The 20409-nt window shown below is 39.7% G+C and overlaps 1 protein-coding gene across 13 annotated transcripts in view; it reads right to left on the bottom strand.

Moving 5' to 3' along the window:
* ntng1a (netrin g1a) overlaps positions 1–20409 on the bottom strand; it is a 104722-nt gene that overhangs the window by 57608 nt on the left and 26705 nt on the right. For all 13 annotated transcript variants that reach the window (XM_061758531.1, XM_061758532.1, XM_061758536.1 and 10 more), the window contains exon 3: positions 1540–2183. In XM_061758531.1, coding sequence (XP_061614515.1) covers positions 1540–2183 — 644 coding nt within the window. The remainder of the gene's footprint in view (positions 1–1539; positions 2184–20409) is intronic.

Genomic DNA, 20409 nt, shown 5'->3' with positions numbered 1-20409 from the left:
TGTGTAGGTTCACCTAAATGTGAAATGTCTTCAACTAACAACAACAGTCCAGTTGCCTCGAGTCAACCTTTGCTGGAAACCCATATGATGACTGTGTAATGCATTAAAAGCTTGGGACTGGCAGGGCAGAGGAGCAGAACAGCTGGACCAGGGAACAGCACAATTAAGCCACAACCTAGTCTGTTGGCCGCATCCCAATTGCATCAGCCCCACTGGGAAACCTGAGTATGAATGTACCCAAACGTGCCTTGTGTGGAATATTTACAGTATCGGCTGTGGATATGTGCTGAGTGTGTGACATAGGGGGCTAGACTCCCCTCCAGCCAGATGACCACGGAGACAGGGGGCAGCCCTACCCATCCCTACACCTATGGCACTCCAAGGACCCTTCTCATAGGATTTAATGATGTCTTGGATGACTTGTTTGACTATTGAGGAATATTTTCCAGAACATTTTTTTATTGTTTTTTGAGGGTTCGATTTTACATTGTATCTGTTAGACCGTTTTGTTATACAGGGATGTATTAACCAGCATTAGAGTTTTCAGTTCAAATATTTTGGGCATTATGGCTTAGAATCGCCTTTCAGCATTTGCAAGCAATTAGTGACGGAATATTTATTTTTATTATAGTTCTGTGTGCTAATAGGCACCTGTGTGTTTACAGAGTAACAAGACCGACTGTCACAAGACTAATAAAGTAAAAAATACCAAAAAGAGACCAATGTAATTCCTCATTTTAATAACCTGGTGCTGGTTCATATGTATGTATGAATGATTAGTTTACTTAAATACTAGGACATTAATACTGATTTAGATGTTTCCATTTGTTCCCATCTTCTCAACTATATCTTCAGTCGTGCTATGACACAACAAAGGTTGTGAGCCACATTCTACTAGCATGACTCTGACACTTATACTGTAACCGCACACTTAGATTGTTGTGATGTTTCGCCATGCTGCACGTTTTGTACTGCAAGCCTCTCATGTGTAAAGAGCCAAACAAGCGTGATTAAATCGTCATTCCTACTCTGCTGCAACCACAACCACATCTGTCAAATTGAAAAACCACAAAATGTAAAACACAGCGTAAACACATCCACTTTGGCTTGCACCCCCGCAACAAGCAATTGTGTTCAAGATGTAGCGAACATTTGTTAATTATTTACTATTATTAATTACATAATGGTGTCTTGTTTTACATGTTATGTGACCCACTGACCACTGTGAAAGCCAGAAATCAAACTAATTACTACCGCCTGTGACCTGGCAGCTCAAATTGTACCTCTGATGTTTATCACAGTTAAATGCGCAGACAATTGACTGAAAACTGAATTTGAGCATGTCAGCGAACTATATGCTGATGATTGATTAAAGCACTACTAATGGTAAAACCATGTTTTCCCTGCTGGATAAATGTACTGCATTTGCACAAAACTCTAAGAGATTTGGCCTTTTGAATAGCCATTAAGTAATTAATCCTGAGAGTTGTCTTTCCAAGCATTGGTTTACAGATAAGTGCAGATACATTGATCTCTTACCTGCCCTGGACTTTAATGTCAGAAATGGCGTAGAAGTATCTGGACAGGTTGTTCTCATCCACCATTGTAGCACCAGTGGCAGGTCGGAGCAGTCGGATTCTCAGGTCTGTGATGGTAAAGAAGTCTCTCAGGTTCTTAGTGGTGTCCAGTTGGCCATAAAGTGAAGCCATGTTGTGGAGTCGAGGCCCAGCGAACAGCGCAAAGCGGTCCTTGATCTCAAAGCGAACTGTTTTGTCATACTTCCAAACATAACCTCGAGAGTAGTCCTCAGTGCAGATGATGTCCAGCAGAGTATGCTGGGTCAGATCCTGCACTGTCTTGGGCTCCATGGTAAAAGCATCCAGGCAGTCAGTGGCATAGAACTGATATGGCTGCCAGGTACGTCCATAGTCAAGTGACTTTTCCAGAACCATTTGTTCTGGCCGGCCTGACTCGAAGGTGAGGACGATATCATCTGTCAGCTCGATGGTCTTGTTCCAAGACAATGTGATGTTAACCAGGAGGGCCTTTGGATACCTTTTCCAGGATGTTGATTGCCAGAATGTTGTGGGGTTGCGGCCCTCGATATCAAACATGAGTTCTGGCGGATGGGCGAGTTCCTCAGTGCTGGCGTCACATTCATTATTACACATGTAGGGGTTTTCCTATAAAAAGAAAAATAAAGGATCATATGTTAATTGGAATAAATCAAAATGAAGACATTGATTTTTAAGCATAGCGTTGATTCTGTAAAAAATCTTAATAGTGATAAGGTGTCAATATTTACTTTGTATTTGTTGTTTCTTTTTAGACATGTTAAATCTTTTCTGGGCGGCACGGCGGCCGACTGGTTAGAGCGTCTGCCTCACAGTTCTGAGGACTGGGGTTCAATCCCCGGCCCCGCCAGTGTGGAGTTTGCATGTTCTCCCCGTGCCTGCGTGGGTTTTCGCCGGGCACTCCGGTTTCTTCCCACATCCCAAAAACATGCATGGTAGGTTAATTAACAACTCTAAATTGCCCGTAGGTGTGAATGTGAGTGCAAATGGTTGTTTGTTTGTATGTGCCCTGTGATTGGCTGGCAACCAGTTCGGGGTGTACCCCGCCTCCTGCCCAATGATAGCTGGGATAGGCTCCAGCACGCCCGCGACCCTAGTGAGGAGAAGCGGCTCAGAAAATGGATGGATGGATGGATAAATCTTTTCTTGGCTTTTATTAATTACTTAGTCGCAGATATTTAAATGTCAGAAATATAAATGATAGTGTTGAAATTTTAAAAAAGTGGTACAGTATGGCGGCACGGTGGCCGACTGGTTAGAGCGTCAGCCTCCTAGTTCTGAGGACCCGGGTTCAATCCCCGGCCCCGCCTGTGTGGAGTTTGCATGTTCTCCCTGTGCCTGTGTGGGTTTTCTCCGGGCAGTCCGGTTTCCTCCCACATCCCAAAAACATGTATTAATTGGAGACTCTAAATTGCCCGTAGGCATGACTGTGAGTGCGAATGGTTGTTTGTTTCTATGTGCCCTGCGATTGGCTGGCAACCAGATCAGGGTGTACCCCGCCTCCTGCCCGATGACAGCTGGGATAGGCTCCAGCACGCCCGCGACCCTATTGAGGAGAAGCGGCTCAGAAAATGGATGGATGGATGGTACAGTATGAAGAGCTCTTGCACAATTGTGTACCAATAACTCTTTGCAATCATACAATTAATATAAATGAGATAGAAAACCTACATGTCACTCGCATGTTTGGAGTACAAGCTTTTAACTCACTAAGCCTCCTCCTCCAGAGGCCTTTCAAAAACATTTGTCCGATTTGTCACACATGATTACTAGGCTCCCCGGGGCTTTATCTGTCTGCTCAAGGCACCTGCTTAGAGGACCTTTCAAGTGCTACAAGCTCCAATTCATCAGTAAAAGTGAATTCACAACTTGATTAGCTTGAAGATGGCACTCAGTGTATGTGTGGAAGTGATTCTGATGAAGTGGAAAAACATGAGAGGATCAGGCCTTTATATATGGTGATCTAATTAGGCAAAGATCAAGTAAGAGTGAGAAAAAGCTCCATTTGACTAATAAGTTTTGCAAGTTTTTCCTCGTCCTCCATGGCAAGGTGACAATGAAACAGCGGTCTCTCAGGCCTTGTCACTGGTGGAAGACTCCATTAATATCCTGCCTCGACCATCCCCTACAGGCATTTTCCTGCTCTCGGAAGTCATGGCTGTGAGGCGGTAGAAGGCTGCATGGTGGTGGGAAATTCCACCCAGGTTTCCTAACGCAATCTCATGGTGGCACGTTAAGGTGTGACATTAACTGCACCATCTGGTGCCCTGTGAGTGTTTGTCACTGTTGTCATTAAAATGTAAAAAAACAAACTTGACTGTAATAACGAATGACCAAGACTTAATATGTACAAGTGTTTTGTTTTGGGGTTTTTTGGAACTTTTGAAACATTTGTGGTTAAATTTCAATTTGTACTACCTAATGTCAAATATATGATTGGCATGTGTGTGTGTGTGTGTGTGTGTGTGTATATATAGCTTAATATTTCATGACATTTCCTAAGTTAATGGGGACAGCTAGTTAAAAACAAAATTAACATAACGAAATGTTTTGTACATACTATATGTCCTGTACACATTGGCACGGGGAGAACATGCAAACTCCACACAGGAGGGGCCGGGATTTGAACCCCGGTCCCCAGAACTGTGAGGCAGATGTGCTACCCCAAACATAATAAATGTTACTATACGTTATAAAAGAAACAAAGTATCTGACACATAAACATGCATAGCAATTTGAATGATAACCACTTTTCTGGTGGTTTAAAATTCTGTGGTCAAATTGACCCCAAGGAAAACATTTTTGCAAATTTGAAGGCAATTGGAGGTGAGGGGGGGTAATTGGTAATTGAACCACATGCATTACTGAAATAATTCTACCTATGGGTGTTGTGGCTGTTGAGTATCAACTGCTGTTGTCACTTGATATGTGCAAACATTGTCATCGATTCATGCGCCTTGAGGAGCTGAAAATGTGCTGCGTGTTAAACCTGGCAACCTTGGCCAGTCGTCCAGCACTCTCCTGAACCCAAAGGTTAAATATATTTTATCACTGCCTCAGCCGCTACTTGTCTCCCACGCTTCAAAATGCAGCCTTTATGTAGATCAATAACCTCGACCCGGTGAAGAGGAAAGAGATAAAATGCTGAGTCTATCGCCTCATGAAAATCAATGGCAGACATCTGTGTTTTACTGAAAGGGAAACCGTAAGGGCTCTGTTAAGGAATTAATGGGACATGCGGAAATAATTGACCGCACACTGAACGCAGCATTGGTGTAATTACTAATGATGTTCGTATAAATCCCAATGGGGTGATGGGTGGTCAAGATAGTGGGAGGGTTCAACCATCACAGAAAACTAAGCCAGAACTGAGGTTGCTGGAGCACTTAATTGCTGTTGATGTCATCAGAACACACCGGTTTGATCTGATTAGAATAGAGATTCTGTGTGTGTGTGTGTGTGTGTGTTGTTGGCAGAATCCTGCTCTGAATTCCTATCTCATTGTCCCCCTTACTGTCAAACTGTTAACCCAATTTAACAGCCAATGAGAAGGATAAAAATCAACAATGTCGTAAACACAGGCTCATGAATTTGATTGCAGACTCAATTCAAACGCACTTCACAGAGCCAGAACTATTTGGAATGTTCAGGCAGTAGAGAGGGAGCTTAACTCTTCCTCTTTATGTGAGGGGATTTTAGACACATTATAAAGCACTTGTCTAAATTAATTTCAATCTGAAACTTTTGTACATTCAAAAACATTGCAAATTTGAGTTTGGGGTTTTGTCACTGAGCGTTTCATTAAAGATCAATCTGTCCCATGTCTTTATCTTGACTATGTGAAATATTAATGTATATTCTTGCATACACTTGAATGCCTACAGTGCATTTAGATTTGCAGCTGTGTTACCATGTAAAATCAAAAGGTGTTTAAGATCAAATTTAAGAGATGAAGCATTCATTGCAAGGTTGCTTGACCAGTTCACAAATCAGATAGACTAGAATGAAGATCCACGAAAATGATTTGAGGATGAAATAACAGAGGTAAGGACAAAGCTGTGGCTAAGATTTTAAACTGTGTCCAGTTTTAAATTTTAGATGTGATTGTGGCACTGACAACCTTGGCCTGTCTACACTGCAGCCATTGATGGAGGATGGGACTTGAGGGAATATAAATTTACTGCCTGCTGATAAGACATCAAGATGGATGGGCTCCCACCAATCAAATCAATCTGTATGTGTGACAGATGTGTCAGATATATAGCTCAGACAGCAAATTGAGCCCAGCCTGTGGCATCTATTCTTCTGCTCTTCCTTTGTGTCCCTCTTCTTCCTTGGTTCATCTTTAAACATAATCACAGTATGTTTCTGTGATTTGTTTTCATTTAAATCAAACATATTAGTTCTTTCAAGGTCATTATCAAGAGCATCCTACTGGGGGTAGTAGTAATGCATTTTTTATTTATTTTTTTACAATTAAAAATGGATTCCAGGTGTCTTAGTAAAAGGTCTCCAATATTTTGATGTCAACATGAACAAAGGGATTCCAGGACCATGTAACACTCGCTTGAAATTACTTAGTATGGGAGAGGCAGTTCAGTCTAATGCTTTTGTAACCATGATGACAAGGGGCCACATTTATCAAGCTTGCATGAACACAGAATTGTGCGTAAAGCTTGCGTACTTGGACTTGTGCGTGGGGACGTGCGGAAATTCACGCATATCTCTGACCATACGTACACACAAAACCTTGTGGTAGAACAGTGAAACTACAAATAGAGTGCACTAAGAGAGTCACCAAAGCAAGCCGAGAGCAAGCCTGTCGTCCCTGGGATTTGTGGCCACCGACACATTTCAGCAGGAGATTGGAGACATATGCGGCATTTCGCAATCAATACTAAGCCGAATCATGCCAGCACTGTTGGAGGCAATTATTTTCCTGGCCCCAATTTAAATCCAGTTCCCATACAGACATCAGTAACAAGCCGAAATTAAACAAGGGTTTCCCCGACGCATGGTTGGAGCCATAGATTGCACCAGGCACCTTTACACAACAAATTCAGCTCTGTGAAAGGATTTCATTCAATCAATGCACAAATAATCTGCAATCCACATCGCCTCGAACGCACAATTCATTCATTCTACAGAAAAGCTCCAAGGATGCATACGCGCCTCCATGGGAGATGTGGTTGAGGATGGCTGGCTGCACTAGTAATGACGTGTCCCCAATAATGCTTGAAATGCCGGTATCCATAATTGCGTGTGTCGTCCCCCCCGTTAAAGATAATTTTTGGGCATTAAGTTTGATGTCAAACCTTTTCTGTTTATTTCTGAGACTGCTCTTTTTCACTGATCCAACAGAATTAACAGCAGCAATTAAATTCTTCCACATCATTAATTGTTCCAAACAGTATTCTTTTTGTTTGTTTCCACTTTTCAAATAAGTTCCGCAATCCCAGTCTCGCCCTCTTTTTTCGGAGAGGGAAGTAGCCCATTGCGCAATCTTAAATGGATTGATTGCTGCTACCATACATGGTCAATTAGAGGGCAGTACAAATGAGGCTTGACATGCTCGATCTATCTGTCTGTCTGTCTATCTTTCTATCTATCTATCTATCTATCTATCTATCTATCTATCTATCTATCTATCTATCTATCTATCTATCTATCTATCTATCTATCTATCTATCTATCTATCTATCTATCTATCTATCTATCTATCTATCTCTACAACATGGTGAACAAGTGATCAGCACGTCTGGCTCACAGTTCTGAGGTTTTATATTTGAATTTCTGGTGATCAGGCTCCATTTCACATTCCACAACTATGCATATTAAAAATTAATAAGACTGAAAAAGACCAGCTAAATATAAATGAATATATATTTTATTGCATGGCAGCGCGGTGGCTGACTGGTTCTTCCTCACAGTTCTGGGGACCGGGGTTCAATCCCCAGCCCCGCCTGTGTGGAATTTGCATGTTCTCCCCGTGTCTGCGTAGGTTTTCTCCGGGCACTCCGGTTTCCTCCCACATCCCCAAAACAGGCATGGTAGGTTGATTGACGACTCTAAATTGCCCATAGGTGTGAATGTGAGTGCGAATGGTTGTTTGTTTGTATGTGCTCTGCGATTGGCTGGCAACCAGTTCAGGGTGTACCCCGCCTCCTGCCCGATGATAGCTGGGATAGGCTCCAGCGCTCCCGCGACCCTAGTGAGGAGAAGCGGCTCAGAAAATGGATGGATGGATTTTATTGTATATTGCTTATGGTATTTATAATTAATTTCTTTTGTCTTGCATATTTGATATTGGAGCAATCCAAAAGTAATAAAAAATAATGAAGTTACTTTACTTTGGTATTATGGTACTTGGATCACATTACTAACTATATTTTCAACTAGTAACTGTATTCAAATACATTTTTGCTGCTGGTGTGCATGCGATAGGTGTCCACATGTTTGATAAATATGGATTATTTTGGACGCATTCTAAATTTCCTGTGAACCTCTTCTCTGCACTCCTTGATAAATGAGGCCCAAGGGTGGAGCTCGGGAGTGCAACTAATTCTTGCCAACTTAGTGACAGTGCTATATATTTTCATATATATTTAGTGACTTTTCCAAACCCTGTAGACAAGAACATATATATATATATATATATATATATATATATATATATATATTAGTTACAAAGTAAATCTCAGAGCCTAGCTGTCCAATAAAATAATGGGTAGAGAAAATCGGTGTGGGGGTTCCATTATTTAAATTGGCCAAATTGTGATTTGAGAAATCTTAAGAACAGCTTGCTCCGAGATCCTTTTTTTTTTTTTTTTTGACAATAATCCACCTTTTAAAAAGATTTCCTTGTTTGTTAAATTTCACACTTGATGGGTGTGCATGTACTTCAGAGACCCAAAACTGTGTCTAAAACAATTAAAACATCAACTTTCCACAATATGTCCCCTTTAATCGTGGGCCAATAGGAGAGTGTATGGTGTGTCTGAGTGAGCACACATAGTGCAGCTGAAGTAACTGACTTAAACGAAGGGAATGCGCTAATGGTCCAGCATCAATCATCTCTTCCTCTATTTTTTTCTCCCAAAGGTCAAAAAGGACTGATGCCATTCCCAGCTTGCAAATGATAATCACCTTCATCATAATTAAGATTTGCATAATTAACTTGTTGCTTACTTATGATACAGTAGTCATACAGCTACTACATTTTTTTAGTAAGAAATCATGAACATTCTCTGTTGCCTTTGGTAAATGAACTGGGATGTCTGATGTTTTTAACGTGTGAAGCAAAAATCTGCTTTAAGATATCCCTGTCCTGCTAATGAAGTCTTTTGTTCCTTGCTAATTTCCTCATAGCGACCCATGGGGCTTTATTGAAGCTCTGCCATCTCAATTTCAGAATTCTCCCTTTCCATCCATGCCTTGAGTGAATCCACCATTGCATCCCACCCCACATCTTCCTCGCTCACTCTCCCATGGTGATAGGTGGTGCAGACAGAAAGAGGGGCTTAACCTGGACGTGGAATGAATATTGGATGCCAGTGTGACAGATTACAGTGGTAATAGACACCTGGGCCAAATCCTCACAAGGATTACAATCATATTTTCAAATGGTTCAGGGTCAGCCGGAGGTCGCCGAGGCTAGACTGTGGTCAACAAGGTGATAGTGGACCATACACCTAAAATTCGCACCTACTTCTGCTAGTATTTATTTTTCAAATGATTTTATGTCTCCCGGCAGGCCTGATGTTGATCTTTTAAATGGCTATAATTGTTTTCGTACACAGACCAAGAGTATTCCACCGACCCCTGGTGTGAAACAACGGTTCAGAGGCTCCAACACTTTTTATTTTGTGGCCCCAGTAGGAGAGATCCATGTCAGTGTGAGCTACTCTGTTTAACCACTAAAAGCGTTTGGCTGTCACAGAAACATAGAGGAGTTTATGAGGCAGGACCATGTGAATATGCCCTCATGATGCATTCCCCTCTTTTAGTGCCTGTCAATTTGGGATATTCACTCAGCTTAAAACAATAGTAGAGTGAGCCTTCAGCACCTACTCTTCGCATTTAGAGGATATAAAATACATTCTACATTCCATTATCTTTTATGTGGGGTGTCACTATCATGGTTTGAAGGACAGGATGATGGCCCTGTGCTTGAGAGTGTAAGTGTAAAAGTCACAGTCGGGCGATAAGTACACCTCTAACATTGAGAGTTCATGGCTTTGGCAGCAGAGCACCAAGGATGCTCAAATGGTACACTACGTGGACAAAACTCTTGGTTGAGATCCCTGACCGTAACCCCATTAAAACACCTGCGCTTCTGGATAAATGGACAAAAATGACCTCAGACACACTGAACACTCATATAAAATCATACCAACCGCAACAGCAGGTGAACATCGATTTTCACTTTCTGTATGTGTAATGGCCAGATTTTCCAATACGTGTCCCAAAAGAATACATTTGTCAATCTAAGTGTCCTATCAGATAATATGAGCAGTTATTGTTTTCTACTGCTGAAGCCTTAAGAACTGAGGCTTCATCAAATTGTCACTGCCGCCCAACAACAGCCCCTTCCAGCTTCTGTTATTTGTATTGATATGAATAGGCTACATATTACAACAACAAAAAAACTGCTCTAGTGCACTTCTCAGGGATGTAACTTTGTAGCTCAGGGATTTTGAAACTATTCAAATTTGGAGACTTTGAAGAGTAACTGAAACAAGCTTGTGCTGCAAAAAATATATATCTATTTTTTTAATTCCGTATTATGGATTAACCTATAATCTTTAAATTTATTCCCATCAATTTGCATAAATGTTATTTCCAATTCTCACAATTTTACAACTGCAATTTGCAAAATGCAATAAAATGTTTCAAAACAACTTTTTCAATAATGACAGTGACAAAACTGTTTCGTATTTGTGCTGCAAAATCTGATGTTATCCTATAGAGGTCAAAATTCTAAACTATAAATATGTACTTGATTTGATTGGTAGGGTTTTTAAATTGTAGTGTGGCAATTGCTGTTTTCTTCAATAGAATCAGAAGCACAGGGAGTGGATAAAAAGACCCATATTGATATGAGAAATAAAATTAAGCAATACATCATCAACAAAGGAGGAGTAATCAATGAGTCTGTCATCATGTTCACTTAATAATACAAAAAGAATCAATGCAACGGTCTATTCCAAATAACAGGAGGAGGAAGAATAGTGATGCCTATAGATTTATTCGCTTAATGTTTATGAAATGTTTTCCCAAAGGAAAAGGAACACATAGTTTTCTGCAAGTTTTTTTTGCAATCCTTGATATTACCAAGATTACGGGATGGGTTAAGGTGCGTGTGTGGAGCTTCAGGTTAATAAGCAAGCTCATTATCCTCAAGGTTTACCCCTCATTACTGGCCATCCATGCGGCTGCGAGAAAACAGGAATTGTGTTATTGGGCATAGCTATAACATCAGCATCCAGGGCAGGCATGTAAATCTAGCGCCTTCTAATCATCTCAAAGGGCTCCGCTGCATTATAGGTGGGGCACCCAGTGTGTCATTGTGAGGTGTCAAAAAAATCTAATCAATCATCATTTTCCGGATTCATTTGCCATTTTTTGTCCACACCACCCCTCAAGTCCCATTTTATTTATTTAAGTAGTTGTTTTTAAGAGATGATTAAAATCAATATTGTGGTTAGGCCTAGCATTCCCTCTGTGGAGATTTAACTGTGCAGTGTAGTTGTGATTCAGCTCCAGGCCCCTCTGTCAGATCACTGAAGGTCTATTTAGTTATTCTAAGGGGAGACTTTCTTCTTTTTGTCTTCATTTCTTTCACTGTGTCTCTTTCCCTTGCATGCCTTCGATTTTTTTCCCCCACCTCTGAATCGGCGATGATTGACAGATGGCTCTGGGGGAAAAGGAGCTTGGTTGGGCATTTTACTTTCTCTGAGCGTGGAGGATCATGACACTCGGACACACTGACAGGCAAAGTGTCCTGGCGCACACTCACGCGGACACACAAACTCCCTTTGAAGGCAAGCCACACTGCAAAAAAAGAACGTCACACATGTGCTCACACACACGCATGTACGCGCACACACGCAAACACACACCTTTCCTCATTACCCATCAGTGTTAAAATAGGCTTTAAAATAAAAAGAGGGGCATTAAGCAGTATGTAGCGTGCAGCTGCCACTGATTAATTACAAGTGGATCCACTTGCATTCCCAACAATGACTCCAATCACCACAGCTATTATAATTCAAAATTCTCCAAAGGAACTCAAGGGTGCTCTACCAGTTGATTGTGACTGAGTACCTGATGATTAAGATGATACCATAAAGAAGATGAGAGGAAGCCAGTGGTTTTTGTAGATGAAAAGTAAGTTTTACAGGGCCACAGGGAAACAGTACCAATCAACTCCACTCTGCTGAAATTAAAGATACATTAAGCTCTCTGTTAGTGATGAATTAAACTAAGAGATACAAATTAATGAGCCCACACAGAGCAGTGTGTGTTTGTGTGTGCGTGACGAGGGGTTGCCTGTTTGTAGAATTCCATGTGTACATTTCTGGTGCCAAACACAGCAGAAGCACACCGGTTTTAGGCTGCAATCCACTTTAATGAGGGATTAGATGCAGTGGTTGATCTTGTGATCGCTGCATACACACTCATCCTCATTAGGTAGTCAGGATGGGCTTAAAACAGCAGAAATAAGGGCATAGTCCATCTGCAAATCGTCGCACTTGAGGGGGCTCACAAGAAGCGCTGTGTGCATTTCAAAATGATTCAGGCCACAGTCGATGATGATGATCAGGGTGGACATTTCCTTTTTAGTTTATGAAGAAATTAAGGATACAGTATATTGTATGCATGTGTTTATTAATTACCAAAATGTGTACAGTGGTGACTTGAGATATGAGTAGCTCAACTTATAAGTTTTTCAAGACACAAGCCTTTGTTTTGCAGATTTTTTATTTTTTTTTGCTTTGAGTGCAGACTTGAGATACGAGCGCTGTATGTCAGCAGTGAACTCAACTCTACTAACTCCACAATAAATAGCACTTTGGAAAATAGTGAACACTTCTTTAAAAAAGAGGCTTCAAGATGTTTATTGCCACTCCCAGTTGAAGTTCACTGTCAAACGAAACAAAACAATTACACCTTGTCTATTTAAAACAACCATATAGTATATGTAGCCTTTCAGTCTGCTATCTTCTATCTGCTAAAACTAAATATATGTTGTGGTGCTATAACCTTTTAAGCAACAGATTGAACACAAAAGGTGCAGCAATACATGTAGACAGACAATATAACAGTACTCAGAAGGAATTGGAATTTTATTTTATTTTTTTTAAACCTGCGTTATATATTGTGAAATGTGAAATAATACAGGATCAGCATTGGAAAAGTTAATTTTCTATGCAAACTAGTTCAAAGTTCAATTCATCGATCCAAAAGTGAACTAGTTCAGTTCATAGTTCACGATTCAAAATTTGTAACTAAGTTCACCGTTCCCCAATGTTGCCTACGTGCTATTACCCAGTTAATTTCCCCATTGTTGACATCCGTTCAGTCCACACTAGTAGCTAACTTTCACCTTACAATCTCAAAAACATGAGGAAAAACTTAAATGGTGTTTTTTAAAATGGGAAATTAAAGCAGTACTTTTCTCTTTAATGTTCAAATAAAAACACACAACACAGTATGAGAGGAACGATGGTAAAAGGACATTGATAACTTTGCATTCCCCGCAGCTCTGGGTGACTATATTAACAAAATAGTTCATCTACTCATATCACACAAAAAATAAAATAAAATCCATATTATCACAGTGTGATCGTAGAATGTTTTAACTAAGCATTCTGATACAAATAATATTTTTCCTATTAATCAATTTATACAATTATGTATTACAAAAGAACACAGTAAAATACCATGGGGCGCTATTTTTCCTCATTAAAATAGACCAATTCAAATTTTAAATACAACAATTGTTTTTGGGGGATGGTTGGAACGGGTTAATGGTATTTCAACTCATTTCAATGGAAAAAGGTGATTTGAGATGACTTGGTTCGATTTTGTTTTGAGCTAGGAGTGTGGTCACGGAACAAATTCAACTCGAATCTCAAGGCACCACTGTATTTGGATGTTTAGCAAAAATACAGGTGTTTGGAACAAGAGAGATTTCCAAAGCTGTCATTTGGCTTGAATTGAATGCATCATGCAAACACATTCATTGTATCCTCACTTGCGTATCTTAATGACAGCTGCACAATGCAAAGCAATGTTGCAGCTCTCAGGTGATGTGAATTTCTGGTGAGGGTACCTTTCAGCCTATTATAACTAGCGTCCTTTTCCTGCTCTTTTCTTCTGTTATCCAGCATCCAGAATTTCTACACAAAATCCCAGCCTTTCTTCCCAGTGGCTCAAAACAATAAAAATATTCAATGGCACAGTGAAGTAGCTGCAATGCTGTTTTTAACCCCCTTTTTGTGGTCCTCTGTACGTGCTTCTCCAGTTTTCTGTCTGCACCGCCTCTTCCTTTATTTATCCTCTCTAAAAGTTGATTTCATCTGATGCTACAGAGTTGAGGAAGCCATAGGCGGAGGTGCTGCAAATGCTCTGTCACCGAACTAAACATGCCAGCGAGAGAACACCTTGACAGCTCTTGCGTGCAACTTGGGGAATCGAAAAAGATGCAATGCATCATTGCAGCCTGTTTGATATATACCTCATTTCATCTACACTGGCAAAATTCTCTGTTTCCACCCTCCTCAGCTGGCCTACTTTTGCGGCTGGCGAGGGAAAACTTACTGGCATGGAGGTGGTGGCATTGAAAAGCAAAGGTAGCCTGGAGGGGAAATATTCCAGTTTCAAATGGTGCATTCAAAAAGTAAACAGTTTACTGTAAATGAGGTCTTTATTAGTCCTTATCACAAGGGAGCATACGGCTTCTATATTACTTCTGACTCAACACTATTGACACAAATGAGAATGAGATGTAATTTAGCCTTTCACATCGATCTAATCACTGCAGCGTTATAAGACATCACTGCTTGGATTTTGAGAAATATGTAAGAACATTTGCGGGTCAAGATTTATCAGCAGTGCACCTTTAATGCTGGATACACAACTTCTGAGGTCATATAATTTCAAATTATCCAAATGAAATGCAGCACAATGTGATTCTGCAACTAGTTTTTATGAGCGACCAACTGTCCGCCACTAATTGTTGCATTTTAAAATTAGAATCGCAGCTGCACAGTGTCGCACCATTGCAGACATTTTTTTTTCTTTCACAATTGTCCAATTCAGTCACGTTTGGCTGAATTGCTTGGTGTGCTGCATGACTGCATGTTGCACAAAAGCAAAATAAGTAAAGTAACCAAGATATCCTAAAATGAAAACTTTCTCACGATTCCAGTGACGTTTTATCTACAACCGCAATTCCAATGAAGTTGGGACGTTGTGTTAAACAGAAATAAAAACAGAATGCAATGATTTGCAAATCATGTTGAACCTATATTGAATTGAATACACTAAAAGGTGTACACACATTTGCTAAAAACAATAATGTTTATCAGTTTGAACATTAAATATCTTGACTTTTTAGTGTATTCAATTAAATATAGGTTCAACATGATTTGCAAATCATTGCATTCTGTTTTTATTTCTGTTTAACACAACGTCCCAACTTCATTGGAATTGGGGTTGTATTAATGTATGGATGGGCTACTAATATATCCAGACGTACTGCACTTGCAAATACATGTCAGGAATCTGGTTGAATTAGTTATTTGATATTTGATGAATGATGAAGTGTAAAAATCAGCTTCAAACTAAAACACCATTGCTGTGTCAGACATCATGCCAGTCACACTCCAGAAAAAAAAGGTGGATCTTCATGAAACTATTTCAAACCTTTAACTTAATAAGTTAACTTTATAAACATACACATTATTTTGGTGACAGAGAAACTACTAACAATACCTCCAGGAAAATATTCCCAAGATGTTGAGACTAGCAAATGAGGATTATTGAAACACTTAATTAGTCATTTAAACCAGCTATGTGGACGTTCATTGATAATCCATTGAAAACGTCGTCTTGTAGTATTATGCTAATCCACCAAATAAAGACGAGTCTCAAGAGGCTCCAGGGCGCACACACTCGGTGCAAGCAGTCTTGTTTCACTGGCTCTGCTTAGTGTGGACATCGGCCTGCACAAACCCTTGGAGAGTGTCTGTTGGCAGGGAGATGGAACAGCCTTGCCAAATCCTCGCCCAAATTTGACTTCTTAGTGGGAGTATGGCAGCTGATCTACCTGAACTAATGCACCTTTTGAATGGCAATATGATGCCACAGGGATTATACGTATTTGCAAATTGCAATAAATGACAAAAACAATGGAAAGTACCCTATTCTTCCACTAAAGCAGAAAAAAAGTATTTATGTATTAGCCATTATTAATTTATTACCTTTGAGGTGTTCTGTTATCAAGCCACAATGTGATTGAAAACAAACCAGTCTAATATGTATCCTGTTTGTTATAGTCCTAGATCAGTCAGTTGCAACACTGTGTCCAGACCAGTCATGCCTTGGTAGTCACTCATGACTACTAAGTCAGGTAGCCATGTTGTTGAGCTAGGGATCAAAAGATTGCATGAGTTTCCCTCAAGAGGAATTCCAATATGAAGAAAGATGGCTAAAAGAAGGGAGAGCAAGGTAGAAACGAGAGAGATAGTAAAGTGTATGCTTTTGTGTTTACTGTAATATAGGCATGTGACTGTTCATGCGTAAGCAGCTACTTGCATTGAGAATGCAAAGCTGGTAAAGAATTACTGCATGTTTGATTTCAAAAACAAAATACACCAAACAGCAATCAAAATGTTGTCACATGTACTCCTATTCACCAATTCACATAAAATGGTAAAAAATCAATGTGTATCTCCACTACATGTCCATTGGACAATTAAAAAGCATAGCACTATACTGTATATAGTAATAGGACAGTATAATATAGTGTAGAATAAAAATGTTGTCTACTGTCGTTTCCAACCAAGGGATGGTCAACAACATTTTTACCTATTTATTGTAAGACAAGGCTCCATATAGTTACGAAAATTAAAAAATAGAAAAGTGATTTCTGACCTATAATTGCTTAGCCTTAAAACAAGAATGTTAACTAACGTGCATCACTCACCTATGTAACAAGTCATAACTGCTGTAGGAACTCATGGTTGGTGGTAAATGTGGAAGTTAGTAAGCATGTAACGTTAGCGAGCTGAATGTAACTAAAGCTTTGATTTTCTGTCCAAACCAAGACAATGTTACAGCTCAGTGAACCTGAGGGTGCGTGTGTGTAAGTCACCAGGCAGCAATATTGCATAGTGTGTACATCCACGATTTAATACTGTAAGTGACTTTTACACGAACCTCTTAACAAAAACCTTGTGCTTCTGCAATCGTAGTTTCAGTTCAATCAAACTTGCTTTAAATTCTCAGCCACAAAAACAGAACTTGCTATATGCTTGGTTGCTTTCCCCGAGGGTGAATTTTGCCTTTTTAAAGACAGAGAAACACAAAGCGCATGATGAGAAAATCCACTTGCTAATTTGAGAAGCAAACTAAAGAGTGTACACGGCTGACTTGATGACAGCTGTCAGTGTGACAAGAGCTATTATCAGGTGGGATTTAAATTTTTATGCTGGAGGCAACCAGGCGGTGCCCAGGAGGGATTTGAAAAGACAAGGTTTTTGAAGAACCCGGGGAGGGTTTCAGGTACTGTCACTCAAACATATATTGTATTTGCTGCAGGCCCGTGTTAAGTATTCACATACAGTAACTTGTAATGACACCCCAAAAGTAAAAGAACTAACATTAGGCCACAAGCAATTATTCAACAAAGGCAAACGCTAGCAAATGCACCTAACAGTATGTTTGACTTTTTGTTTCTATAATCTCTTGAAGAGATTGTTGTACTGTTACAGTGACACAGAAGATTGATTAGTTACAGTATATGTAATAATGTCACTTAAAGATGAGCAGTCTTGGGGAGTAACGGAATACATGTAATGATGTTACGAAATTAGGATACAAAAAAAAAGGTAACTGTATTCCATTACAGTGGGGACCAATTTGAAAAACAAATTCTGTTGAGTTAGATTTTTATGCTGAATGAAACAAAAATTGGCATGCTGATTCCAAAATTGCAGTGAGTTTTTTTTCTAGCACGTCAAGTTTTTTCTCGACAGCTTATCCTCCAGATAAGCAAAATTCCACTGATTAGCTGTAGTAAGACTTGCCAGCTGATTACGATTGGACTCATCTACAGCTACGTGGCAACTTGTTTGTGCAGACACAATTGAGACAGTGCGGTGAGGGGTGTGTGCAGCTCCCAATAGGAATCAAATCTGCAAACAGAAAGCTAGCATAGTAGGAATTAAGAGGATTTGTACCATATCCTTTGTAAAACATAACAGTGTTAAATAAACATTGAAGTCATGCCTGTTTCTTTCATATTTCATTGTATGTAAATATTTGAAAAGTTTTATAAAACAAACAGATATCTGTTAAGTACAGTATTTTTCATATTATTTAAGAAAACGAGGATCTATAGTTCAAAACCTTGACGTGATAGAGAGAATCTGAGATCGGTTTTGGATTCCGCACCCAAAAATTAGTTTAAAACAGCTGTCAGACCTAACTCAACAACAATTGTATTCCCCAGTGTTATGGTTACAGAACGTAAATGCATAATTAGATTGCAGGTATATTTTGTAAAAATTGGGATTATTTCATGGGACTACAATTTTAATGCGAGGAAAGGTTGACTGTTGATTTGAGGCCTCCGCCAATTTCATTCCAGCAAGCAGAGCAACATAGTTCAGAATTAGCAGCCCAATAAGTAAAGTAAATAAATTGTCACATCATAGCTCAATGAGCCACCGGACGCAGTCGCGATATTGTGAGCAAACGAGGAGATCATTTCTGCCATTTGGTCCACGGGAGCACGAATTAGCTGTATGTTCACAAGCTAAGACTGATGGGATAAAGTTGGTTGCTGGTGGTGAAGTGATGTTGGGAGCTGGCCGTGTTGGGCTTCACAAAAGAACGCAGTATAAAAGCAACATGGGGGGAATAGAGTAAATAGTTACTGTTTGGGCCGTATTCAAAAGAGGGACTTATTCATTTTTAATAACATTTACGAAGAAAAGTCATGTCAAAGTCATCCAGACTGCTGAACCTAGCAGCGAGCTAGCTGGCTAGCCAGGCCCATCGCATCAGCTTCAGCTCATCTCGCGAAGAACGTGTTTCACCTCCCATCACAAATCACCCACAGGTTTACTATTTTTAAACACCATATCACTAATATTAATTGCTGAACTTGTCACCGTGAATAAAAAAGGTTATTTTACGGTAGATGTTTTGCAGCATCATTATTGTATCATGACCATGGGTCGTTTCCACTCATTATAACACACTCTGGGTCATGAGGAACATTTTTTAAAACATAAAGCTAGGTGGCACAGTGACAAGCAGTTAGCACGTCTTGTTCACAGCTCTGAGGTTGGGGGTTTGAGTCCGGGATGCTCCGGCTTTCTTCTGCATTCCCAATACATGCATATTAAACATATATCAAATATATCTATTAATTTTTTTCCTTTGTCTTATTTAGCATATTTGGAGCAGGTTACCTCAAAGTATTTAAATGTGATCAAGTTACGCTGCTTTAATACTATGGTACTTGGTTTACGCTACTGACTAAATTTTTTTTAACAGGTAACTAGTAACCGTATTGGAATACATTTTTAAGGTAGCCCTCCGACCCTGAATGTGAGAATGTAATATGTAACTTAAGTTTATGGGGGATACTATGTTTGGCTCAACGAAGCAAGCTTCAAATAATCCAACACTTTATCCAAAGTTCTTATATATATGCACAATTGTCACAATCATTTCAACCATAAGATGCTGTCTTGGTTAAAAGTGTTTGCGAAGAGGAAGCAATGGATGAAATTGTTGAAATTGCTGACATGGTAATTTGAATAAGATTTTAGCAAGTTCAGGTTCAAACGATCATGTCTGCAACTCGCCGCAGGCATACACAAAGAGTCTGCGAACCTTTTTTTTCGGGTTTGCTCGCATTATCTACAAAACAATTGCGGAGGTAGTTGAGACGTTAATTTCGGTGGGCAACAGCTACCTAATATATTGCCTAAAATGGCAGCACCCTGAGTTTGCAAGAGAGTTATGAATTACTCTTTTTAATTTGTATTCAACGAATGCAAAATCAAGCAGAATGCCATGTTTTGATTAGTGGTGGGCCATACAACGTATTCTTGCAAAAATAATAATAATAATAATAAAATAAAAAAATAAAAAAGGGGGGGGGGTTCCTTCTGCTTTAACAATGCTTACAAGCAGCAAGTTCCAAAAGATGCACCAAAAGCATGGTACTATATTTGTGATGGGTGTTTCCTTAACAACTGATGCTAGATAGCAGAGCAAAGAAGAAGAGTCATCACTTGGGCGAAGTTGTATATCTTATAGTTCACTCTTCAGCGCCACTGAGACGGACTTGAAAAATGGAGGGGAATTACAATTAATGCATCGCGATACATTTTAGCTAATCTTACTTGAGTACCGGTAAATTGGAATTTCTGCTATTTGAGTTCAGGCAAAAATAAGTGCTCATGAGCAACATCACAGGGCCATGGAAAAACACCTTGCATTGCATTGCACTATACCCTGTTGTAATAATTTCATAAGTACATCATAGCAAACATTTGTTCTTGGTGCCACTTTGAAATAGATTGGTAGA

This window comes from Phyllopteryx taeniolatus, chromosome 20, assembly GCF_024500385.1.
Source record: "Phyllopteryx taeniolatus isolate TA_2022b chromosome 20, UOR_Ptae_1.2, whole genome shotgun sequence".
Taxonomy (NCBI): Eukaryota; Metazoa; Chordata; class Actinopteri; order Syngnathiformes; family Syngnathidae; genus Phyllopteryx; species Phyllopteryx taeniolatus.
Note: the sequence above shows the minus strand (reverse complement) of the source record. Positions and strands in the feature narration are given on the sequence as shown.